Consider the following 22,130-nt stretch of genomic DNA (forward strand, 5'->3'; position numbering starts at 1 on the left):
CATACTGCATGGTCTATAATGGTCACAGCACAGCCTTCTCCACAGCACATAATGGACCCACATGTTTCATATATCCACCAGAGAGGTACTAAACAGACTACAAATCCACCAAAATGCAGAAGAGATTTGAAAGCAAACCGAGATAAGTGTGTGAGTATAAAAGAGGGAAGGAGGAATTCTTTAAGACAGAAAAACTCTGACCTAAATCAAAGCACAGAAACATTAGCTAGCATGCAAAGCAACTCCATTCACACACCGTGGAATATATGTTTTTAGAAAGTAGATTCTTGGAGATTTAAAGTATAAACTATGTACATAGCTCCCTCTGATGACCATTGGACACGATACAATGCAAGTCTCCTTTTATTTTTGTTCGTGCATTCAACTGACAGCTGACTGGTTAAATTCTAATTGCTTCCAAGTGAGGTCAGCAAAGGTATTTATCGAAAAGGACTGAACAACAGACTCACCACACACATGCACGCGCACGCATAAGCACATACACACCATCTCTCCAGCGTGTTGATTTATGGAAACAATTATAATTCTGGTGGAGTCTTTCTGAGCTGCGAAAGTTTGTAGCCACAGTAGTGTGTTTCATGTTGCAAAAAGCAGACAACAGAAATGGAATACTTGGGCATCCGGCTCTTATCAACAGGAACAAGTAAGTTATCTGTCCTTTACAAGAACATTCAGCAGTTTCTAATAGCTAATAACTTTTATCTTCATTTCTATGCGCTCGATACTAAAAAAGAATTAAGAAAACTATTTCTACTAATAAACTGAAAAGGGTAGGAGTGAAAAAAGTACAGGGCTAAGACTATGAGGTCTGTTTTGAAATCTGAACTAGAGAAAAGTTATCTGGTATATTGTGCTAATAGTGAATATATAGGTATGAAGTAATCAGCAGGATTTTACCATGAATGAGAAAGCAGTTCAACTGATTCAAGGGGGTATTTTTGGAACAACTTAAGACTGAAAACCAACTGTTTACAATCAGATTAAATGTCTCCGTATGTAAAAAGTTGTGTGAGTGATAGCTATTGTGTATATATTTGCATATTTTAAAAAAACAGCTTAGCACGTGATATATTTATATACAGTGCTTTTCAGTAGCGTAATGTATCCTTGCACCTTTGTAAAAATTGAGCATAAAGACTTACACACCTTTTCTCACAGATCTTTTACTTTCAGTGCAAGCAGCAAATTCAAGTAGTACAGAAGGTCACAACGACAAAGGTTTTTATAACTTGTGTCTCTAAAGGATATTCTGACTGAAGAGATATTTAAGAAGCTCTTCTGTTTCGCCATTAACTATTAAGGAATAACGATCAGAATTCTAGAAGAGGGAACAATCTCATTTAAATGAATCTGTAACTCGCAAAGACAGAAGGCAGGTCGGTGACCTAAGACCAACAGTCTACTTCAGATTTAATTTTCATTATGTTGTTCATGAACACCCAGAACACTGCACTATAATGCACAAATGGATACTGACATGGATCCTGCCAATTTTGCTCTACAGATCATACTTTTACATTATCTTTCTAATGGGCACTATATCTTTAGCTTGCAATGACATGACTCCAGAGCAAATGGCTACAAATGTGAACTGTTCCAGCCCTGAGCGACATACCAGAAGCTATGATTATATGGAAGGGGGGGATGTAAGAGTGAGAAGACTTTTCTGTCGAACTCAGTGGTATATGAGGATTGATAAGAGAGGCAAAGTAAAAGGGACAAGAGAAGCAAACAACAACTACAGTAAGTAATATTTTTGCTCTTCCCATTTCTAGGTTTTAGAAAATTACACATTATTGTTTCCTATTCCTTGATTTATTGTAATTTCAAAAGAATTTTGTACAGTGTGCTGACATTTGTATAAGACAAGTTTTCCAATTAATCCTACAGCAGGACATTTGTTATTGATTTTGAAATGCGTCATTTTAAATGCTACATTGTAGATCTGCTAATGTATTAGTTGCAGCTGGTAACTATTAGCAAACAGAGAGCCTATTTTAACAAGTGAATTAAAGTTGTAAGTATGAAAACGTATAACCACAATCTCTGCTCATAAAATACTTTTAAAACATTAAACCACATTTATATAGTCCACAACCTACCTAAAAGTTTGGTGTGTCCGAGTTAACAATTAAAACGTATGCAATACTAGAAAGTTCAATGGAAAGAATTATGTAAACTCTCTTGCAAAATCTTTTAGATAGTCTGCCAAGCCAGGAACAAAATCTATTATAGTTTCTGCAGTTCATTATTACAATGATCATGATGCTGAAAAAATAATCTCTCCCTTTTCTTCCAAAAACATGACTCATCTAGAGAGAATGAACATATTATATTTTGCAAAGCTGTACCAAACACTATTTTAGAACTAGCAAAAGAATTGCTGGACAAACATGTGTTTTTCACACAAATACCTATATATGTTCCATTTACACTTAAAGGCATCAATTTTACAGTCAGTATTTTTCCCACTTTGTCTTATTACAAGTATATTGCTTATTTAAAGAAACACGACATCTACTTGAAAAGACATTACTTTATTAAGGTACAGGAAAATAGGATTATACTGCATATTTCAAAACAAAGTTATAAGGAAAATGGGTCACAGATATTCTTGTAGTCAACTGAAAAGACAAATATATTTCCACGGATGCTATTAAACACAGTTTTAATGTAGGTTGCACGCATTATTGTGCTTTTTATAAGAGCAAGAACAAAAGAAATCAATAAATCAAACTGCAAGAACTGTTAGTGTGATGCAGCTTTCAGCTGAAGCTGACTGCTTATTTTCTACAAGAGCAGCACTTTTGCATGCTAAGCGCCTGGCTAGTGGGCTTCATAATTTATTTCTTTACTTCATGACTACACTAAGTGCTTGGCAACTTGCATGGCTAAAACTTCGTTGACTAATGTTGCTGTTTCCTTTAAAATTTGTTTCCATATGTCTCCTTTCTTCCTACACTATTACGTAGTGAATAACCATATTCCTCTGAAAGCAACACATGGCCAGCAGCCAAATAAATTATTTGGTCCATATTCAAGAAGACTCCCATTGAGTTTCAGGAAGACATTGCTACAATAAAGATCCATAGGGAGAGGCTTGAAGTGAAATATTGCTCCCATGAAAATCATTGGCAAAAAAACCTGTTATAGACTGTTGAAATAGTTTCTTCTAAATTTTTGCAGATAAGCGAATATCCACAGTAGCCATTTTTTTCCCTGTAATTATTTACAAACAGTATAAAAAGATTATGAGAGCACAGAGACCTGAATAATTATGTGAATATGCTTTTAAATTTCCATAATGGTTAAGTAAAAATCTTTCTTAGTAATTTAGCATTATTTCAGTTTCAAGTAAAGGCTCCTAATTCTCTGCAGGGTCCCATGCTGCTGAAGCACACTAATGACACCCTGAAACGTTCTCTAGTAAACCCATTAGAGGATATCAGATCACCTTGTGCTAAAGGCAATCCATTTCTTGTAGTTTTCTGAACACTTTAAGAAGATTTAGTGGTGGTGACTAACTTATTACAAATCACAGAAAGGCAGCCCTGACTTGTTAAACCCTTACATTTATGCTGCAGTGAAAAAAAAAAGAAATATTTTCCTGGTAAATGCAATGAGTGTCAGGAGAAAAATACAACACTGGAATGGTTTATCTAGTAGCTGATGTGGTACCTGATGAACTGCCTCCAAAAATTTAATTTAAGTATGTGGAAAGTCTCTCACCATCTTAAATTTAAATATTTTGCTGTAATTTACCTGTAATACACTAGGAAGTAATATTCAAATGCTTTTGTTGGACAAGTAGAACAGGGAAATATAGACAAAGAAGACTAGAAAATGAACATTAATAATTTGGATTTTCTGAGAAATGGTGAAAAAACGCTTTTTCATGGTATCATCTATTCAACAAGATATGCAAGAAGCTTTTCTGAAGATGGATATAGAAAAATAAGAAGATGGGGAGGGCACAAAACATTCCACCTGGACCAATACACTTCTCCTAAGCAAAATTTTTAATATTAGTAGACCAAAAAGGATAATTTTATCACAGGTCTCTGAAAAATATAATTTTAAAATCATACCCATTACAAAGATGTATTAATCTGGGTGTTCAAACATTCTTGTTCTGCGACTTCCAGGTCTGAAAGTCAGTAAAAGGTACATCAGACCTGTTTCTCAGGATGGAATCCCAGAACAGTTGGAGTCAAATTAACAAAAGTATAAAAATCATTGCTCTGAGAAGCATCTTCTTATTTTTTTCCACTTACATAATAAGTAAAAGTAATCCTTTCCCCTTTTGAATCACTAAAGTGCTACCAAAATGAAAATGAGAGAAATTTCGTATTTTAACTATGCTAACTTAGCTTCATAAAGGAAGCCACACCAACAGCTTTGCACACAGTCAGCTACTTGTTTTCAGGCTACGAATTGTGAAGCATCATAATGAAGAGCAATATCCACATTGAGAAATGTCTGTAGAATGATAACTTCATCATAACTTTGGCGAGTGCCAAAATTCACAGAGCTTCTCTCATCTGTCAAGACTATAATTGTAAGAATGCCAAGACAGTGATGAATTAGGGTGTCTGCACTTCAAACTTTGCTAGTAGGTTACAGAATAAAATATATATACACACATCCTATATAAATAACAGCAAAAACATGCAAGTGTTAAAATTTCCTAAGATTTTAATTCAAAAAGTCACTCTAATAAATGTGTCTGTGTTGAAATTCCATGGCAAAATTAAATACTGAACCAAATCCTCACTCACCAACTGCAATTACTCTGCATTTGTAATTCATTTGTTTCAAAACTTGAGTTGTTTAGTCCAAGAAAGATGTGTGTAGTGCTTCAGTGAAAGCAAGTTGTTGAATCCTGTTTACAACAGCGATGAGCTTATCAGGTATCCTAAGAATATTATTCTGTGCACGTTTCAGAAAGCAGTAGAGCCTTCTGGTGGACATAAAGCTAATAACTCAAGAGTAAACTGGGAAAATCAGAGGAGAGAGATCTCCACTAAAAGTAGGAAATCACTTTGCACCTGCCAGCTTTGCTTTTATTCTGAGAATTAAAAGGCAGAGTGAGAACTGAGTCACATACTGAAAAACTAAAGCAAGAATTAGGAAGCAGCCAAGAGATGAGGTCACCCAGAAAAACTTGTCATTATCCATAAAAAACTTTCTCTTTGACAGTCACTTACTATACCTCATCCAAGCCTAAATTATTTTTTTTTTATTAAAAACTAATTTTTGTATCTTGTTCATGTAAAATAATCTGAGGACAGAAAACAGCCTTTTTGAATTCATGATGGTAATAAGTGAGAGTGAATGAAAATATCTTGGAGATAATATGGCAATTGAACTCTTTATCTTTGACAGAAAAACAAATGTCTCCTTCTTACTGCTTCCTCCTTTCATTTCAGTTTGTGTTTATAAATTTTGCCAGATTTTATTTTTGTTCAGAAAAAAGCAGCAAAAATCAAAGTTTATTTTGACTCTATCCAAGAGGATTTACAACTACGACTGGATGATGTTTTAGGACTTTCCACGCTCTGTTGCCTTTGGAATCTCATTTTCAAGACTTCAAAGGGTCTCTTAGTTACTGGAAAAGCCTTCCCGGAACCTGAATCCTAAGATGTCTGATCCTATCATATTCCATGTGTGCTCTAAACCCAGAAAGTGCCTATTTCCTCCTCTTTGCAGATAAAACCAATAAAAAAAGTAAAAAAAAAAAATAAAAAAAAATAAGACAGTCTATTGAGATCTCGGGATAAAATGGCTGAAATCTTGATCAAAATTTTTAGCTTGGAAAACTACTATTTTGAACAAAATCCAACAAGTCACAGTTTTTAGCAATATTAAATGAACTCTAACTCAGTTCTGTTCAAACCTAAGCCCCAACTGATGACAAAACACACTTTATATGCAACTTAGTGGTTAAATACCCAAGCTTGCTTAGAAATTAAAATTATTTCTAACAGTACTTTTTTTTTATATATATATAGGTATGTATGTTTTGTGACTATATAAAGTTTATTTCTTTTGCTTAAATACATATTACATAGAGGAGCAAGAAGATTCAGTATCTCAAAATCAGATATTTCAAGGCAGGTATTGGTGTACCAGATTCAGTTAAGAGTTATGTGTGTTCCAACCAACCAAAGCCTGTCTTTGCAACTGCATTCTTGATTTTTCAAGAGGCTGTTGGTTCAACAAATAAGGTGGTTTTGGGAGAAGACAAACCTTCACTAATGTGAAAGCTCTTTTGCTTCACATTAGCACTGCTAATAACAGAGATTTATTTCAAATGGCAGCATATGTGTATCCTCTGAACACAAAGCCTCAGTGCCAAGGATGACTTTTCCCCTCTACAGTAATTAATCAGATCTAAATATAACAGACTTCCCCGGTCCTTCTCTGTACCCATGGTATGGACCCCTCAAGTTTCAGCCAGCAGAAGACATTCTATGCCTATACCTTAGCCTACACCTCATCACAAATCCCAGATTTTTCCCATGAACTGCAGATGAAGATGGGTTTTAGTAAAGATGCAGATAACAGAAGTGGCCGAGTTATGCCTCTCTTACAGCTTCTATAGACTTTTTCTGATAAAAGTACCCTTCGAGGGAAGTGAGGAGAAGAAAGGAGAATAAACTCTTGAACCACTGCAGCAAGATTCTTTAGATCTCACATATCCATGTCCAAATCAGTGTTCAGCTGACACAGTATGACGAGAGTGCCATGAAAAACAATTACAACGGTTCATCACTTCTGAATTCACCCCCCGGGATCTTCATCACCTTGTCTATTCTGTGGTATTTACCAGCTGCAAAACGTGTAAAGTCAGAATGGTAGCAGTTTACACTCACTTTCTTCTCACTCTGAAGGCAAAGTGATTGTATAAACTCTGTGAGGGGAGAATCAGACCTCTGAGATCAGGCACAGGCAGCAGCTTCACGAGTTAACACACACCAACAGGGCTGTGTCTGCCTGTGTGTGCTTCAAAACTGGGGAATGAGCTAAAATCAATATGAGTAGTGAAAAACATTTAAGCCGAATCTATACACAATGTGCTTAAACTGATTCAGTTGCCCTTGATACAGGTTTCTAATCCAGCTGTGACTTGGCAGTTTTTCTGATTCTCTCATGGTTGAGATTTATCAGAAATGAGAAATGTTACATTTTTATGGAACCATCACTCAAGCCCAGCAGCCAACAGCAGAAGCAGTTAGAGGATACTGCTCAATTGCAGCCTCTTCTCCCCTCAGCTTTCTCCCCCACTGTTTACTATTTCTGGGTGGAAAAAAAAAAATCAGTATTGTAGCATTAAACATGTTCTTGCTCCATCCTGAAGAAAATGTGCTGAAGTGGCCCTGACCTGAGACTCAAGAGACTTGAGGCTAATCCAAACTTTTAAGCAATTTGCTTACAGACTTTGGGAAAATTCTTCAAACTCTCTGTGCCTCTATGAAAAAAAGAATTATTTGCCCCTGTGTAAACAGCTCTAAAATCTGTTAGTGAAAAAACTTCCAGACTTCCAAAGAACTGTGGGTTAATGTTATAGATATCAAATACTTTTATTACAGAATAGTGACTAATAGAATATTAACTAAAATAACTGAAGTCAGTAGCTAGAGAGAAAAACACAGAGCTCAAATAAACCTTAAGGAAGCAATTTTCCATATAGGCAAATCGAATTTGGTAGAAAATTTAATTCCTTATATGGTCAGTCTTGCAAAACAAAAGCAAAATCCAGGTTCTCTCCCAGCTTCCAGCTTTCTGTATTAATTATGTGAAAGTGATTTTACTTTAGATTTCTAGGATCCTGAAGTACACAATAAAGCTAGTTTTCCGCTCAGTCTTCCTTAAAGCTCAAGAAGACCAAGGCATCCTAAAGCACACAATCATACTGTTCCACGCTGCAAAACGTACCAACTGGTAGTATATTTTGGAATACTTTCCTCATCAAAACAGAATAAGTTTAGGCAAAGACAGGCTGTTACTCTTCTTGGGTGGCACACTGCTTTCATTGCATAATTGACTGTCTATGACTATATTTGGCAACTGTATTTCAATTGTCTTTTTTGACCTTTGACTTTATTGTTAATTTTTATTTCTGGATATGAGCTTATGGAAAGGTCAAGTTAGCCTTCTGTGTATGTAATTTAGAAACATTAGTAAGAAAAAGTTAACAGTGAAAATTCCTATGGCAATAACATAATAGAGGTTAACAATCATAGCACTGAATTGTCACATTTTAAAACTTTCATAACACATGACATCATTTATACAAATGGAAAAAATTCCTTGGAACAATTGGTGCTGAAAAGTTGGAAGTGGATATTCACAGATGTGGCCCACAACTTCATAAAGCACACAAAAAAAGCAATAAAAATACCGATGCAATCAATACGCTCTGCCTTGACTATTATTTAGCTTCTGAAACAAAGAACGAAATGATGCATGCATTGTAATGAGATTTGTGTCACAGTATTTACACGCTGCCTACGACACGAATCTAGTACCTGCACAGTTTGTCACCAGAAGACTTCAACAATCTAAACAGGTTAACGAGACAATCAGACACGTAGATCCCATGTACCATTGGCAAAACTATGTCAGTTTATTCCAACAAAGCATTTGCTTTTTTGAAGTTACAGTGGGAATCTGATAATTGAAAAACAACAGTCTGAAATGATTAAAAAGTCTAGATATTCTCTTTAAAAACACTAAAACTTTCCTTCAAGATGCAATCTTTCAAAATTAAGCACACTCAGAACATTGATAGATCACTGCAAAACTATAAACAAACCCACAGAAAACCCGCCCAGTTCATAGCATTTATAACAAGAATAACTTCTAAAACAGGGAGTTACAAATATCATTCATCTCCATCATTTCAATCAAAGCACTTTTTGAATAACCTCATTACCTGTGGGGTTTTTTGAAGGAGATTTCTAGCATTACTACTTTAACATTTAATAGCATACATGCCTTACCTTACTTCCATTTTTGGTGAGCTGGCTTGCTTCATTAATGTGCTAATAGACACTGGGCGTTGCTATAGACTGTAAAAAGCTGATCAGACTTGTTCTTACCAATTTGGATACCTTGGGATTTTGATATTTGTCTAACTAGAAGGTAATGTATTTCAAAACAGAAAAAGTCACCTGCTAACAGTAAGCATACTTTCATTAATAACCTGCAATAATTTTATAAGTTTTTATTATGACCTTTAAATGACAAGTGGGTTTTGATATTTCAATCAGAAGTAATTGTTTACAGAAATAAAATATAAATAGTGAAGTATATGATTGTCAGAGATAGAAACTATTATAGATGACCATAGCTATTATCTGGAGAACTGAAGATATGAGGGGGCAGAATCACAATCTCTACCAAATTCAGAACAGGTTGCATGTGAACCTGTGCTGAAGTCCCAGAGCTGCTGAGGTGAACTGCTGCCATAGTTCTGTGGTCTGGCTGTCTGCACAGCTGTAAGTCATGTAGTGCCAAATGCCAAGTTTTAGATGCTTGTCAGGTGTGCATAAATGCTCAATAGAAGGGTTTTCTGGCTTCTTGCACAACACAGGCATAACATGGCACTGTGATGATAGATTTTTTCCTTTGAGTAGTCTACGTGAACTACTGAATGTTCTCAGGCTAACCACTAAGCAGATGGATTTGGGGGAAAATGTGGATCTAGCAAAGTCAAGGCAAGAAGGCAGCGCAGAGGGGGAGTGGATTGATTCCATCCAGTGCTTGTGTAGCTTCTGCAACAAAGACCTTCTGAAAACAAGAACAGAAACTCTGAAGTAAAATAGAAAGTATAACTGAATCCCAGAGAGTGCAGCCAGTACCAGGACAATTAGAAAGCACAACTTTCACCAGCAAAAGCAACTCCAATTCCATCATGCTAATTTATTTCCTCTGGAACAGCCTATGCAGCTTAAATACTGTGCATAACGTGCAAGCTGATACAAAGAGATCCAAGCAGTTCTTGAGCGATTAATGGTGAGACTTTACAAGCATTTAGGGAACTAATTATGTAAATCCAGCACATAGTGATTCAAATAACAAGACTTGCCTGTTAGAGCCACCGTGCAACAAAAAACAGATTTGTGTTGTGGGAATGCCCAGTACAAGATCTTCCTCAGCATCCATCCTTTATGTTTGGTTATGTGGGGAAACTGCATCTGAGATGCCTTGAAGTCATCACAGTTATATCACTTTCCAATGATAGCACAGAAAATTCTAATACTACACCTTTACACAAGGGGAGGAACAAACACTGACCCCTAAAGTGAGATTCATCTCAACTGAACTCCCCTCCCAGCACTTGTATTGGTTTAGCATCATCTTATCAACTCTGTGCCGTAGCGTAACACAAAATAGAAATCTCTGCCATGTATTAAGCACATCTCTGACAACAGAGGAACTGAAAGCATGACAAATACTCAAAACAGTATTCTGCTTACAAACGTTGTTACTAATCAAAAACTAAATTGGAAACATCTTCAAGAGGCTATTTTCAAACTAACTGGTGACACAAGAAGACATTCTTCCAATTAAAGTAAACTCCAGTCTTCTAATTGACCTTTTACATCTATTACTCAGTATGGAGATCCTGGTCAATATTTCCAGCATAGACTCAGAACCAAAACCAAATAAGAAGTTACATAATTTCCAGGGCAAGCAAAGTCTTCTTTAGGGCACTCTAAGACACTGTATGCAAGTCAGTAAAAAAGAAAGAAACTTTCTTATACCTTATGTCCAAATTATGATTCCAAAAAGACCATTTATCCATTCAGGAAACAAATAATGTCACCTACCTCATCAGATAAGAGATGACATGAAAACCATGGAGAGCCCCTTTCCTGCAGGAACCTTCCTCTCTTGCTGCTGGCCAGCTGCGAGGGGCTGGCTGCGTTCTCCTTCCTCCCACTTACCAATGCAATCAACTACACAGGTGTTTTGAGCCTCTTGCTCTCTTTTTATGGTACTATGTTTTAGAGTGCTGAGCATTCCCTCTAAGCATCTGTTTCAGCAGTTAGAAAACACTCTTTCTTATTAAGGCTGTAAAGGACAGCCCAAGCATGTTTTCCTACTTTACTAACTGTGTAACAGCCATAAATTTTGGGGAATTAGTGTTGAAGTTTGTAGTTAATATCTATTAGTTCAAAGGAAACCAAATGCTACATGAATTTTGAGAGTAGTCTTATGAGAGTCTGCTCAAATTATAAGGTAAATGGCAGGAGTTCTAGGCTGCTTATACTTGTGCCTCTAAATGCCTCTTAAGTTGAGCAATGAAAATAATACAGCTATTAATAAAACTGTTCTTTTAAATTATTGTACACCTCTTTTGATCAAAATGTTCAGATTAGCAAACTGGTACTCAGGCTGCTTGATTATAAATAAGAAGCCAAAATTACTTAATGTGCCTTCACCTCTGACTACACGTGTGACTTGGGAAATTCCGGCTATATTACTGAACATAACTGTCACACAACAATATTAAAGAAAAAAATATTATCACATCTTTCAAAGTAATTAAGCTCTGCTAATTTTTTTAGCTAAGTAATCCAGCATTTTGTATTTGAATTTATCTGTTTTAATCATATTTATCTAGGACACATTCTATATGATTTAAAGAATTTCTGAAATGGCACTTTCATCCAGAAGGAACATGGGAAGCAAACCCCGACTATACCAAAATCATAAAACTAGCATCAGACCAAACTAGACCAAAAGCAGAACTTTTCATGTGATTTATAACATCTAAGGCATAAATCCCCTACATTTAGTAAGGTGGTGACTAGCCCAGCTCTGATCCATCAGATTAAGAGAATGTGAGGCGTTCCAATGCCTATATCATTTAAACAGAAAATGATCTAGTGATAGAAGATACATTTATCATAATTATTGGGGAAATTATTCAAAACTGTTTAACATTTGGAATGTAATAAACACCTAACTTTGCCAAAACATGACTTCGTATATAACAATAGATTTTATAAACTGAAGTAGGTATTCTGTATATTGTCCTTTTCAGACAGGATCTGTAGACATCCGAGTGACACTTCTCTGAAAGTGATGTCAAAGGACATTTCAAGTTACATTTCAAAAAGCAATACTTAAACCTAAATCTCACAGCATATACATGCTACTTTTACACTTGTAAATCATTTCAGATGACAGTTTCAAAAGTGCGCAAGTAGTCACTCTTATGCAACTGTGTGAGACAAAATAAATAATGGAATCCATATTTCCTGACTTTCTCCTAATCACTTGCAGTGATCATCTTGCACTCATAAGATACACATTTTTTTTTCCTGCTAGGCTTAAATTAAAATGTATGACTGACATTAAAAAAATATTTTCTCCCTCTCCACACTAGCTGGTCACATTTTTCTGTCTGTGATACTATTTTGTTCGGAGTACGGCAAAATTGACAACTATCAGTTCTGTACAAAGGTACATAAAGGTGATCATGCTTATTTCCTCAAACAATTAACTATGTGAATTCCAAAGCTAGTGTGCAGGTGATCACCTCTTTGTAGGGGATGCAGGAAAACGCAGGCTATTTCTGCCTATATACAGCAGAGTCAATATTGAGGATTTTGGCTCACAATTTATTACATTGTCTTCTTGTTCACACTTGAGCAGTGCATTTGTGGGTACTTTCAGCTGAACTCAGCATAGGAAAGTAGAATTGCCAGGAACAGCTCTCATTTCATGAGTTCACTCTTTTCTAGCTCAAGACCCATCACAGTGGGATGGTTTCTTTCTCCTTTCCTCTTTACAGCTATCTGGCAGCTGCATTGCAAATGAGCCTCTGTTACTGGATCCCTAAAGAATTATATATACATCATCTACTATAATCACATGTGCTGCAATTTACCTCATGGGTGATATTGTACAAAAAAGTCTGATTTGAGCCCTATCAGATTGTGCCATATTTATTGCATTAACAGCGATTTCTACAAGAAAAAAAATATTTCCTTCTCTGTGTGTGTAATATTTGATTTAAATACATTCTCAACAACACAGAGATGTGATCAACATGAGAAAGTAATTGTTGAGAAGTACAGCATTTCCTCTCTTTTCAACATACAGTCAAAACATGGCAGTTCTATTCATACTGACTTACTGATGAACTATCATTAACAGTCTAAAGAGTTGCTGTTGAAAGTAAAAAAAATATTGCACAGCTGCGGAGGAGTTAAGTTACTGACTGGTGGAAAAGCTATCTAACTCTGTGATTCATTAGGGAAAGTTTGCTCAAGAGCTGAAAGACCCATATTAGGAAAGACATATACTTGTCATTTGTAAAGCCTGGCTCTTTGGAAATCAGTAAGAGTTTTGTTACTGATGCCTATCAATGACTTGAGGAGTTAATTTAAAAGGATTCCAAATAATAACTATCGCTTCTGCAAATCCATGTGTTTTTACTTTAAGATATGATTTCATAATATTAGTAAAACAGACTGGGCATAAAGAAAAATGAGATTCCTATTCCACCATGAATCTCTTCCTGACTTTTAAGTCAGAATGACTTATCTGTATCTTCCCAACTATCCAGGAGTAATATTATTATCTCTACTTATTTTACTTGAGATATGGGAGATACGGGCACAACACACCAGAATATACCCAATAGGATATTAGACTTGAGAAAGAGCTAGCTATTACTCCTCAAATATATCTGCAAATTTAGATTTCTGTAAGAAAGATATAAACCGAAGTTTAGTCTATGTTTTTTGGAACTATATTAAAACCACAGATCTGCATATCTATACTGAGTGGAAACTGATAATACTGTTTGTACTGAATACATATTTAATAGTAGAAATATTACCTCTTTTTGTAAAATTCTTTTATAGCATATGATTTGCAATCATGGACAAATTAAGAATACATTGAGAGTCATGGAGGAATTACGCTAGCATAGAAAGACCAAGTTAAGAACAGCAGAAGGACTTTGTTTTATTTGGTGTGGTAGAAAACAATCATCTTCTCAGTCAGCTTTGGTACTTTTGCTCCTTGTTGCAAACTCCTTGACAGCTGAAGTCACAAATATTTTATGCAAAGAAAGTCTTCCTCACTTAAATACTTGGAATGGCCATAATTGTTTCAGTCAGAGCAAAAAGCATAGCAAATTCTTTACCAAGAACAGGTATATATATATATATATATACATATTTTTTAGAACACACCACTATGGGTACAGCCAGGCTCTGTGCTGGTGTGACTTCATGGGCTTCAAGGTAGTTCTAAAATCTCTGACTGAGCTCAGTACTACAGAGTAACTTTTATTTCACAAACACTAGGAGAGAACAGTACCATAAAGAGTAGAAATTATCATAAATTCAATGCAGAATCAAAGAAGACCTGCAAACTGAGTCTGCCAGTCACAAAAAATGTAAAAGCTTAATGCAAATCCTTCACAACATAGAACTGTAAGTGCTGCAAACGCTTTGTTTTCATATATAGCTTCCACTACCCATCCTGTAGTCTAATATTTAATAACCACTAACGTTTATCCAAGTCCTCTAGCCCTATGAAACCATAGAAGAAATCTCTACCATGCTATTATGTTTCCTGACATAGAACATTTTATTCTTCCCTGCTCAAATAAGGTCCTTGTTTAAGCCCATTAGCTGAAATGTATGTTTTCAAACATCTACAAATCACAGCTCAGCTGGTTTCCAGATTTTAAAGGGGTCCATGTCTTCTGCTACAGATCGCTTATGTGTTACTTCTACGGAGCTCATCAAAACTTCATGACATCACTACATATAAAAGCAATATAAGAATTATGTGAATGGTAGCAGAGCAATTGAAAGGTGAAGCATTCCCAAAGGCTCCTATCCGAAGCTGGTATCAAATGCCTGAGTGGTATGAAGTCTTCTATTTCTCTCCAGATCAAGAGAAAAGTATGTCTTTACCCTTCTGCCAGTGCACTGCACTGTAGTCTGTCAAACAGGTTATTTGATTGTCAGACATGGAAACTTGGAATTCTGCCAATATAATAATATGGCTGCTTGGATGGATTTGAATTTAAGATACTTTAAGAGATTGGTCACAGATAACTTAATTGTAAACAGTTATCATATAGTGATACAGTAGTACCTGTGTGCTCTAAGAACCAAGAAAAGTAACTACTGCAGCTTACAGGCACAGGAGAGCTTCCATCCTTCCTTCCTTTCTATCTTCTGCAGTTCAGGGCCACAAGAAACATTGCTTAGTTGGTAAATAAAGTGAAGTAGTTTCTATCACATTTTAAATACTTTCCTCTGATTAACTGAGAGACAACTGTTAAGGCATACACATTTTAGTAATGTTTCAAAAATTAATTTAAATGCTTTAGGGCAACTTCTGTTAAAACGTTTAAAGAATCTTTTTAAGAGACTTGATCTTCTAAATCACTAAGAGCTAGGTTTTAAAGAATGTTTCAGTAACTAAAGGTGGAGTTAGGCAGCATTAGATACAAAAATCCTCCTTTTAAACTAGCTCGTAGGTGGGGTTATTGGTGACAATGGAAAGGAACTGTGGATTACAACCCAAGGCAGCTTTGTAACTTCATAGTTTCCCTTTTGTATGTCCCCTTGACAGATCTTTAGCTGACATAAACAATGATAATTCAATTGAAATAAACATAACTGCACTGATTCACACATGGGAATTTAAAAATTAGAACAAAGGCAACAGGAAACTGGGTTGTGTACAAACCAATAATACATAACAGAAATGTGTTAAAGTTCATTAGAAACTTTAAAGAAACTTTTCATATAACTTAGCTAATCCTATGTTCAGTTAACTGTTCAGTACTGTTATCTTTATTCCATGACTTTTTACATTTTAGCTATCACAGAAAACTTCTCTTCAGGAGATAACATCACATTATTCTATCACAACACACTGGAATGTGTGCAGCCCTTATTTCTAGAGTCCTTCTTTCTACTTTTAGGGCACAAGTAATTTTCACCGAAAAGCTAGGACGCTATTTCTACTAACAGTTGAGAAAAGCAAAGCACAGAAGGGCTGTGGACTAGAAAATATTTACATGCCACTTGTTGCAGTATTTTTCTCACTGACTTCCTGATATTATGGGCAAAACTAAGTGTGTGCACAAATATTTGTATTGTCAGACTCAGACTCATTAACACCTGATTTCCTCTACATCCTAGAATTTTAGCCAAAACAGGACACATGCCCCTGTCCCCCTGGTTTTCAAACTGCATAATTCCGCTGAAATTAAAAAGGTAGCCTAAAACTCAAACAAACTGAAGGAGAAATTTGGCTACAGCTCCCACAGTATTTTTGCTCTCGTAATAGCAACAGGAACAATTTTCTCCACTGTTCTTGATGATGCTGTTTTTCTCAGTTTTGATATTGAATTGTAAAGTTAGAAGACAACTAAAGATTAACTGGATGATAGTAACACATTTCTAAATATCTGATCACATAAACAGAGAGGTTTCAAAGTGCTGCCTGTGTGTAATAGCAAATTCGATTGATTTCCCTAAAGTTAGGCTTTCATTTTAGACAAAATTTTTAAACTGGCAAAAAAATGTGTAAGAAGTAAATAAATGACATTAGGCAAAATTAAGACATGGAATTATTAAGCTATTTGAAAAAAAAAAGTGTTAGATAATTGACACATATTTTGATCCATATCCTGAGTAAGACAGGAGAAACATGAGGTAGAAAAATCCTTATTTATTTATTAAAACTTGGATTAAATTATTAGATTGGTTTCTGTTTTGAGGGGCTTTAATTTTCTCCTTCTGTTAGTTTATATTTCAGTGTTTGGTCTAATAGTGATTTTGAAAGTTCAGCTAAATCTAAATTATTTGTCGGCAGCAAACTGGAACAATTTGAGACCCTATCATAAATATGTGTGCAGTAGTGTTTTAAAGGCAGAAAGAGCGAGCCAGATGGTTTCTATCAATTCCCACTCTGTGGTGCAGCAAGGGGTTAGTATGATTTTCTTAGCAGCTTCTTGCATTTTGTACCTTGAAAGGAATTAGGTACTGCCTGCTTGTAGATGCTGTCATTGATATACGCAGAAGGCTGCCTTCAGCTCTTGTACCAAGTAGTAGATCTGACTTGGAAATCAAACTAAAACATACTTAGTTGGGTAGTGCTTGCCTTACATTTTACAGAACTAGCTAAGAGTGGGAAAAGATGCCTATGTCTTGCAAAAGGGATTGCAGTGTTTATGACTCAAATACTCACTAAACCGTGTGAAAACTATACTGTCCAAAATTTCAGACCGTTTAAAACTATTTGCTCCTCTGCCAGAGGCCCCCAGGTATACATTCAAGCTCTGGAATACCGCAGCCACCTTCTTTCTTATGCATCCACTTTCTGAATCTTACTTATTTTAGATAATTCAGCTATTAGCTACACCTAGGAACATTTTCACTATTAAGAACACTAAAAAGTGCCTAAACCAATAATACAGTTTTCAGCACCAAGACTGTTATTTATGCCCATTCTAGGAGCATGTAATAATAGCTTTTAGTAATGATGTTAACATTGTAGAGTACATAAAGAACAGAAAAGCAGTTCTTAGATTCAGTTTGTCCCCAGAATACGGCTCTGCAATTCCTTCTGTCAAGGCTGCTTCAAAAAAGCTGCCACAGGAATGGCTCGAGACAGTGAAGTATGCAGAACTAAACAGCTAGACCTTGAGTGTAAGAGAATACTTCACATAAAAAAGAGCAGATTCTGTCTTAGATGTAGTTTTGCCTGCTTTAAATAAGTCCAGTTGGCAGTGCCAGGTTATGGTTATGCCAGCTTATACAGGTGGTAAGTCATAAGAGCACAAGAAATGCACCTGGAACTGAAGTTCTTCAGAACACAATTCAGATACTGAGTCATTTGATTTTTTATACAAAGAAAAAGTACGTGAATATGCACTCCTGCTTTCCTCAGAAAAACAGAAGAAAAAGTCTTCCATAGAAAGGACGTGATTAATTTTATGTCAGCTTTGATCACTAGTTCTACCCAGGAAAGGGGAAGGAAATTTACTGAGCAATAATGCTGGGGCAAGATGCCAAGGCACCAGCTCTTTACTAGATTGAAAACACAAAATAGCATAGTAACAAATAATGAAGAACAAATTAATACATTTAAAGACCTTTGGATTATGAAAGAATTTGGAGAGACAGGAGGCTTTGGTCATATCTGGAATTTACCAAGTTTCAGATAATCAAAATAGTGATAGGCATTGAAACTCTAAATTTGGGAGGGTTTGTACCACTAAATGGATGTATCTCATTATGCTGTGAAAAGGTTAATTTGCAGTGGTTTACATTTACTTTTGCTATTTTGAAGCTGGATTCTAAGTCTACAAATCTCAAAAAGATCATTTGTTCTAGTGAAACTGGCACAAAAGATTTAAATACTAGAAATATCCTTCATCTGAGCTGTAGGGAAAGTATTTTTTGTACCAGTTTAGCTCTAAATTATCAAATCATTAATTTTCTTACTGCTTGGAAACATATTTTGTAAACAGTCATTCCACTCTTTTTTCTACTTTTAATATCAGTAAATTATTAATGTTGTAATAAGAGGATTTTACATGACACCATTAATTCTAAAAAAAATAATATTATCTTTCATTATGACCATATGTTTAGCTTCAAGGCAACTTTTATTGGAGGCAAATGTAGTTTCCTGCAAAAATGAGAAATGACTACATGCTGTATAAAAGGCTGATCAAGAAAGTATTTATATGAAACGCACAGTAGAGATCAGGAAAGTGAAGGGTTCTAATAAGTTTAATGAGAAATTCACAAATTAATGACTGCCTGGGGCAGCATGTTATTTAGTTGTTGCTATATACTGTTATTCAAAAGCCAGACTTCTATCTTGAAAAGTTCCATAGTTTTACAATCTACTTCAGAAAAAAAGTCACGGTCTTTTGGTTTTCAAGATCAAACCAAGAGAAATATTGGAAAGATAGCCGTTCAACATATTAATATTCCAAACAGATGTACATAGGAGGCAAGAAGGCGATTCAGAATCAGAATAACCTATTCTGATTACGCTACTGTTTTCAGTGAAGAACAAAGCATTTGATTTACAAACCTGTGTATATAACGCACTGACATTAGCAGAGAGTTAATACAAAACTGAGGCTAAACAGGCTGCACAATAAGGAAAAATACTTAGAAATTCTAAGCTATTTCTCTTCAGCAATAATTCATTGCAATATGGTCACTGAAATCCTCGCTACTGTATACAATGGAGATCAGCCTTACTGAGTGTTGTAAACTGATGAGCACTGCTTTACATTTATTCATTATGAAAAATAACTAGGAAAGATATTACATTATGGCTTTCAGTATTTCCCAATGCAAATGAAAGGTGGTAAGTTTGTAACCAAAAAGGAAGAAATATTTCCTAAACATCAACCTGCAAGTTGAAACTAGGCTTTTCTTTTCATGCTGTAGTGCCAGTAATTCATATTCAGAAAGCCAGATTATACCTTTGATGATGCATGTGAAATTGTGCAAATAGTTTGACCAACGCAGACTTCAAGAGCAGAACTCAGCTCACTCCTTCCTTTTCTGTCATGAAGGTAAACACCCACAAGTCCAAGTACACATGCAAAGAACAGATCTTGTAAGTAAACTAATAGCATTTCTAAACACTCATTTTAGTTCCTTGTTGTATCACCTCTGTTCTGTTTGGTTCTCATCTTGCATTTTTTATCATATCTTCACAGAGTTATTAAGTCAATAGTTCCTTCTAGAAACCTTAACATGGCTCTGTAACTAACTTATCATTCAGCTGTTGAATGCTGCCAGGACAATGTTTATTACAAAGTTGTTCTATCTAGCAATGCTTATATTAATCAGTTTGTAGGATTGGCAAACAGTAGAGAAATTTATGGATAATGTAACGGCAACTAAGGAATCTTTAAAATGATCAGTAAATGAAAATCCACTGAAGTACAAAAAAATACTTTGATAGATTTCTGTTTAGCAATTAGATGATTTTTTTTAATGCAGTATCTTTACTGACTTTGTGCCCAACAAATCACAAAAAGTTAATTAAACAGCTTCTTATGCTTAATCAAACATGTTTGGCACACACACTAAATCTTATAAACAAACTCTGCTACTTGAGGATGCTTGAACGATATGCTGCGTCAAGTCCTCAAGGAATAGCCCTCTACTGTTAATCATGTTTCCTCAGACAACTCCAAATTTTCCTGCTTGGAAATTACACACGGGACAAAATCAGGAGTTTTGAGTGCTTTGAATATTTGTCCATGATATCCAGATGTCTGGCATCTCACTGAAGCAGTAGCTTCAACTGTTCTACTGAAACCCCTTGACAGATCCATTGTTTATGTGCAGATCATTTTTACAGTCATATTCATACGCAGAATGTTTCAGATAGTCTACACACGCACAGCAAATGCACACATGGATACAGCACAAAACCTCTAAATAAAAGCTTTTTTTTAGCTTTTCCTGTTGGTTCATGCTGTGAATATCAATATATTTTGTTTTATATATGTTTATGCTATAAATCCAGTTTCTGAGTATGACAAGGAGAAGCAAATATATAGCACTTAAAAAAAGAAATTTGTTTTCTCTTACAGTAATTAATTGTTTAATAAGATCATATCCATAGACAGAAAATTCCTGGGGTGGAGACAATCTCATCTCTGCTTTGCAAACCATTATAACACATACTTGTATACATATTTCTATTTAAAAAAGCATGTGAAACTTATGAAAAATCTGGGAAATTCTTTCAATCTTTTGCTAAGGAGAGTACAAAATGCAAATGCAAATTCTACCCTTTATCAACCGCAAATTAATAATGGGGAAGGTTAAAAAACTAATTAAATCATATTGCAATCTCTTAAATCAGTACCTTTAGTTGCAGTAATTGTGAGCACACAAACTGCTCTACCTAAAAATGAACTTTAAGACACATCCCTTTAAAAACATTATTAAGAATCAAAATAACTTAAGCACAAACAAATACTTCACAAGATACACACTATTTTTTTTAAAAAAGAGATGGAAAGGGGTAATGTTTCCTGAAAGCAATGACTTACAAAACTATCCAATCAAAGTATTCATTTAGGTTCAGAAAACAATATTGATAGAGTGCTCTGGATAAACTTCTCAATGTAATAAGCCAGCTAATGAACGTACTTACTGTCCTGGCTCACTGGTGCACGCACGTCCTAATAACACAATGAAAGTTTTCCAAGATGCTGTATGATTGACCGTCGTGATGTGTATTTTCTTGCTTTAAGAGGAACAAATATTAACATATTAAATCCCAGAATGAAAGAGCAAATTACATTAAATACTACTAAATACTATCTTGTAAGCATGACAAAAGCCTTTTCATTGGCCTGAAGGTCACATGAATTAATAAATACGTACTCCACATAAATTAATTAGAAACACAATTGACCGAAATACAGAAGTTTCATTTTGTTTTAACTTACTTCCCATCCAAGTCCCTCCTGCCCCTCTTTCCCTATTTAAGATTTCACATACTTTATCTTAAGACAATTCTGCCTAGGAAAGGGTGTTTCACAAACACATTCCTCACAAGTACTTAATTGTCAGTGCCAGCCTTCCCCACCCCTAAAAATCAGCAGCAGACTGGGATTTTTTTTATTTCAGTGCACAGAGAGGCTACAAAAAATGAAGTGCTGTAAATATCACATAAAAATTTATATTGTAAAGCATTTAGAATATTTAAAGAATCTGCTTTAGACATATTATCTGTTAGCTATTTTTTAAAAGGAAATAAGAAGGTAAAAGAATAGGTAGCCTCTAGGTATTTTCTTTGGCTTTTCTTTCCTTAAAAAAATGTACTTTTCCTATTCTTCTTCCTCCCTTCTTTCCAGCAGGGGAATGTACTTTTCCTTTTCCCCTTTCTTAGAAGACTACAGAAGTCTTCTTAGTAGTTTCTATCTTACCCTTAAACATTTTCTCATAACATATGTATCTGACAGAACAGAATAGTACTGGGATGAAATTGCTGTCAGCCTTGCAGAAAAATGTAACAGATGCCAAAATTTCTGTTTGAAACAATGTCTACAGAAATTC

At 35.3% G+C, this 22,130-nt stretch overlaps 1 protein-coding gene across 3 annotated transcripts in view; it reads left to right on the forward strand.

The window, feature by feature from the left end:
- Positions 1 to 449: 449 nt before the first annotated feature.
- The window catches only part of FGF7 (fibroblast growth factor 7), a 33,207-nt gene continuing 11,526 nt past the window's right edge, over positions 450 to 22,130 (forward strand). The window contains exons 1-2 of one of the 3 annotated variants that reach the window (XM_009556893.2): positions 450 to 664; positions 1,180 to 1,764. In XM_009556893.2, the coding sequence (XP_009555188.1) occupies positions 1,479 to 1,764 (286 nt within the window). In that variant the 5' untranslated portion in view covers positions 450 to 664; positions 1,180 to 1,478. The remainder of the gene's footprint in view (positions 665 to 1,179; positions 1,765 to 22,130) is intronic. The other 2 variants (XM_009556892.2, XM_054078260.1) reach the window with 2 other exon arrangements.

Source organism: Cuculus canorus, chromosome 12, assembly GCF_017976375.1.
Source record: "Cuculus canorus isolate bCucCan1 chromosome 12, bCucCan1.pri, whole genome shotgun sequence".
Lineage (NCBI taxonomy): Eukaryota > Metazoa > Chordata > Aves > Cuculiformes > Cuculidae > Cuculus > Cuculus canorus.